Below are 3,400 nucleotides of genomic sequence, written 5' to 3' on the forward strand. Positions count from 1 at the left end.
TGGCTAATCCACCTAAACTCGCTAATCCACCTAAACTCGCTAATCCACCTAACCTGGCTAATCCACCTAACCCGGCCAATCCACCTAACCCGGCCAATCCACCTAACCTGGCCAATCCACCTAACCCGGCCAATCCACCTAACCTGGCCAATCCACCTAACCCGGCCAATCCACCTAACCTGGCCAATCCACCTAACCTGGCCAATCCACCTAACCCGGCCAATCCACCTAACCCGGCCAATCCACCTAACCCGGCCAATCCACCTAACCCGGCCAATCCACCTAACCTGGCCAATCCACCTAACCCGGCCAATCCACCTAACCCGGCCAATCCACCTACCCTGGCCAATCCACCTAACCCGGCCAATCCACCTAACCAGGCTAATCCACCTAACCCGGCCGATCCACCTAACCCGGCCAATCCACCTAACCAGGCTAATCCACCTAACCCGGCCAATCCACCTAACCTGGCTAATCCACCTAACCTGGCTAATCCACCTAACCTGGCCAATCCACCTAACCTGGCCAATCCACCTAACCTGGCCAATCCACCTAACCTGGCCAATCCACCTAACCTGGCCAATCGACCTAACCTGGCTAATCCACCTAACCTGGCCAATCCACCTAACCCGGCCAATCCACCTAACCCGGCCAATCCACCTAACCTGGCCAATCCACCTAACCTGGCCAATCCACCTAACCTGGCCAATCCACCTAACCTGGCCAATCGACCTAACCTGGCTAATCCACCTAACCTGCACATCTTTGTGAGGCAGCAGTGCTAATCACCGTGCCACCAGAAGCATAGTTTTGGGATCAATATTACTGTTTATGAATAAAAGCAAATTACTGCGGATGCTGGAATCTGAAGCCAAAGAGAAAATGCTGGAAAATCTCAGCAGGTCTGGCGGCATCTGTAGGGAGAGAAAAGAGCTAACAAAGGACCATCTGGACTCAACATGAGATCTTTTCTCTCCCGACAGATACTGCCAGACATGCTGAGATGTTCCAGCATTATCTCTTCGGTTACTGTTTATGAAGCTCAAGATTGAATTTGCTTTGCCATCTATTCTCTTTAATATGACTTGTAGATATACAAAATCCCTCTTAACCTCTTTCTCTCTCCTCCCAAAGAGGCCAGTTGGGTTTTTGTGACAATCCAGCAGTTTCCATGGTCACTTTTTCCCAGAGCCGGCCCCACAAATGACCAGAATCATTCAGCAATTTCACAACCTGCCTTTGTGTTTTTGTGGGTTCTCTCTCACTCCCTATTTTCTGTTTTAAATCAGTTTCACAGGTTGTTCGAAGGGGAGGCTTCAAAGTCCGGAAACTCAAACCAAGCATCACATCAGGATCTGACAGAGCCCTCAATTTATCACATCCTGAATATCAGCGGATTTTGAACATGGAAGGAAAAAGCATCGTTCACAGTGGGGAGAAACCGTACATGTCATCAGGCCCCATGAGACAGAAATGCAGCCGCACTGAGGAGAAACCGTGGAAATGTGCGGACTGTGGGAAAGGATTCACTTCCCCATCCCAGCTGGAAACTCATCGACGTGTTCACACTGGGGAGAGACCATTCACCTGCTCCACCTGTGGGGAGGGATTCACTCAGTCATCCCACCTGCTGAGTCACCAGCGAGTTCACACTGGGGAGAGACCGTTCACCTGCTCCACCTGTGGGAAGGGATTCGCTAAGTCATCCAACCTGCTGAGTCACCAGCGAGTTCACACAGGGGCGAGACCATTCACCTGCTCCACCTGTGGGAAGGGATTCACTAAGTCATCCAACCTGCTGAGTCACCAGCGAGTTCACACAGGGGAGAGGCCATTCACCTGCTCCACCTGTGGGAAGGGATTCACTAAGTCATCCAACCTGCTGAGTCACCAGCGAGTTCACACTCGGGAGAGACCATTCACCTGCTCCACGTGTGGGAAGGGATTCACTCAGTCATTCCACCTGCTGAGTCACCAGCGTGTTCACACTGGGGAGAGACCGTTCACCTGCTCCACGTGTGGGAAGGGATTCACTGAGTCATCCAACCTGCTCAGTCACCAGCGAGTTCACACTGGGGAGAGGCCATTCACCTGCTCCACCTGTGGGAAGAGATTCACTCAGTCATCCCACCTGCGGAAACACCAGCGAGTTCACACAGGGGAGAGACCGTTCACCTGCTCCACGTGTGGGATGGGATTCTCTGAGTCATCCACACTGCGGAAACACCAGCAAATTCACACTGGGGAGAAACTGTTCACCTGCATCGAGTGTGGGATGGGATTCACTCAGTCATCCAACCTGCTGAGTCACCAGCGAGTTCACACTGGGGAGAGACCATTCACCTGCTCCATGTGTGGGAAGGGATTCACTCTGTCATCCACACTGCGGAAACACCAGCGAGTTCACACTCGGGAGAGACCATTCACCTGCTCCACGTGTGGGATGGGATTCACTCAGTCATCCGCCCTGCTGAGTCACCAGCGAGTTCACACTCGGGAGAGACCATTCACCTGCTCCACGTGTGGGAAGGGATTCACTCGGTCATCCGCCCTGCTCAGTCACCAGCGAGTTCACACAGGGGAGAGGCCATTCACCTGCTCCACGTGTGGGAAGGGATTCACTGAATCATCCACACTGCGGAAACACCAGCGAGTTCACACTGATGAGAGACCGTTTCAATGTCCAGACTGCGGGAAGAGCTATAAAAGTTCTGGGGAATTGATGAACCATCAACGTGTTCACACTGACGAGAGACCGTTTAGGTGCTCTCACTGTGGGACTGGGTTCAGACAATCATCTTACCTCACTGCACATCAGCGAATTCACACCGGGGAGAGGCCATTCACCTGCTCCCAGTGTGGGAAGGGATTCACTCAGTTATCCCACCTGCTGAGACACCAACGTGGCCATAAGTAACCACAGTGATTGGATTTTGCTGTGAACTCACATTCAGGACTGAACCATGTTCATTTGGGTCTCTTTCTGCTGGTGACAAACTCCAGCCCATTTACAGGAGCTAATATTCTGGCTGAAAGTTAAATAAATTAGAATTATGTTAAGTACGCAGTGTTGAAATTTTTTAATATCTCTGACACAAGCTAGTTCCTTTTGAAGTACTCTCACTCTCCCCTGTCTCTTCCATCCTCACCTCCAACAAGAAGGGTGAGGAGCCTGTGGAGATTCTTTGTGACTGAGATTGAGTCAATCTGATCAGCTGCCTCTGCTGCTTCCCTCCCTTCCACGAGCCCACCGGACCAAACTGTCTCTAAATTTCATCCTTTTGACTTCTGGTGGCGGCCATGGAGTAGGAGGTCGCGCATTTGGGAGCTCCCGCTCGTGACGGACCTTTTGAACCTATTCTCCCGATTTTTTTCGGAATTCTATTAGAAACATCGGTGG

General features: G+C 51.6%; 1 protein-coding gene across 1 annotated transcript; it reads left to right on the forward strand.

Annotated features, from left to right (window-relative positions):
• The first annotated feature begins 1,462 nt into the window (after positions 1-1,462).
• LOC119960258 (zinc finger protein 229-like) lies at positions 1,463-2,917 on the forward strand. Its single transcript, XM_038788006.1, has one exon. The coding sequence runs from the start codon at positions 1,463-1,465 to the stop codon at positions 2,915-2,917; it is 1,455 nt and encodes a 484-aa protein (XP_038643934.1).
• The last annotated feature ends 483 nt before the right edge of the window (positions 2,918-3,400 follow it).

Source organism: Scyliorhinus canicula, unplaced genomic scaffold (genome assembly GCF_902713615.1).
Source record: "Scyliorhinus canicula unplaced genomic scaffold, sScyCan1.1, whole genome shotgun sequence".
NCBI lineage: Eukaryota > Metazoa > Chordata > Chondrichthyes > Carcharhiniformes > Scyliorhinidae > Scyliorhinus > Scyliorhinus canicula.

Bases quoted from the DNA above. Each gene is read 5' to 3' on its own strand.
- LOC119960258 (XM_038788006.1), top strand. From the start codon at position 1,463: ATGAGACAGAAATGCAGCCGCACTGAGGAGAAACCGTGGAAATGTGCG.